At 71.2% G+C, this 278-nt stretch overlaps 1 protein-coding gene across 1 annotated transcript in view; it reads left to right on the plus strand.

Annotated features, from left to right (window-relative positions):
• Positions 1-2: 2 nt before the first annotated feature.
• Positions 3-278, plus strand: part of ACSBG1 (acyl-CoA synthetase bubblegum family member 1) — a gene marked incomplete at its 5' end in the record, with an annotated part of 10,013 nt that continues 9,737 nt past the window's right edge. Inside the window, 1 exon segment of the mRNA XM_015566184.1 lies at positions 3-146. Coding sequence (XP_015421670.1) covers positions 3-146 — 144 coding nt within the window.

Genomic DNA, 278 nt, shown 5'->3' on the forward strand with positions numbered 1-278 from the left:
ATACTGTGCACCAGATGTTCTGCCGGGCCCTGGAGCAGTACGGGCACCTCCACGCGCTGGGCTTCAAGCGCCAGGGCTCCTGGGAGCGCATCACCTACGCCCAGTACTACCTGCAGGCCCGCCAGGCCGCCAAGGGCTTCCTGAAGGTGAGGCCCCGAGGGGGACCCTCCCTCCCAGGGCTCCCGCCCGCGCTGGGCCGACGGGCCTCTCCCCGATGACCGACACCTGGGCCCACACCGGGTGTCCCGTGCACCGAGCCCTCACGGTGCAGGCACCTG

This window comes from Myotis davidii, unplaced genomic scaffold, assembly GCF_000327345.1.
Source record: "Myotis davidii unplaced genomic scaffold, ASM32734v1 scaffold1622, whole genome shotgun sequence".
Lineage (NCBI taxonomy): Eukaryota > Metazoa > Chordata > Mammalia > Chiroptera > Vespertilionidae > Myotis > Myotis davidii.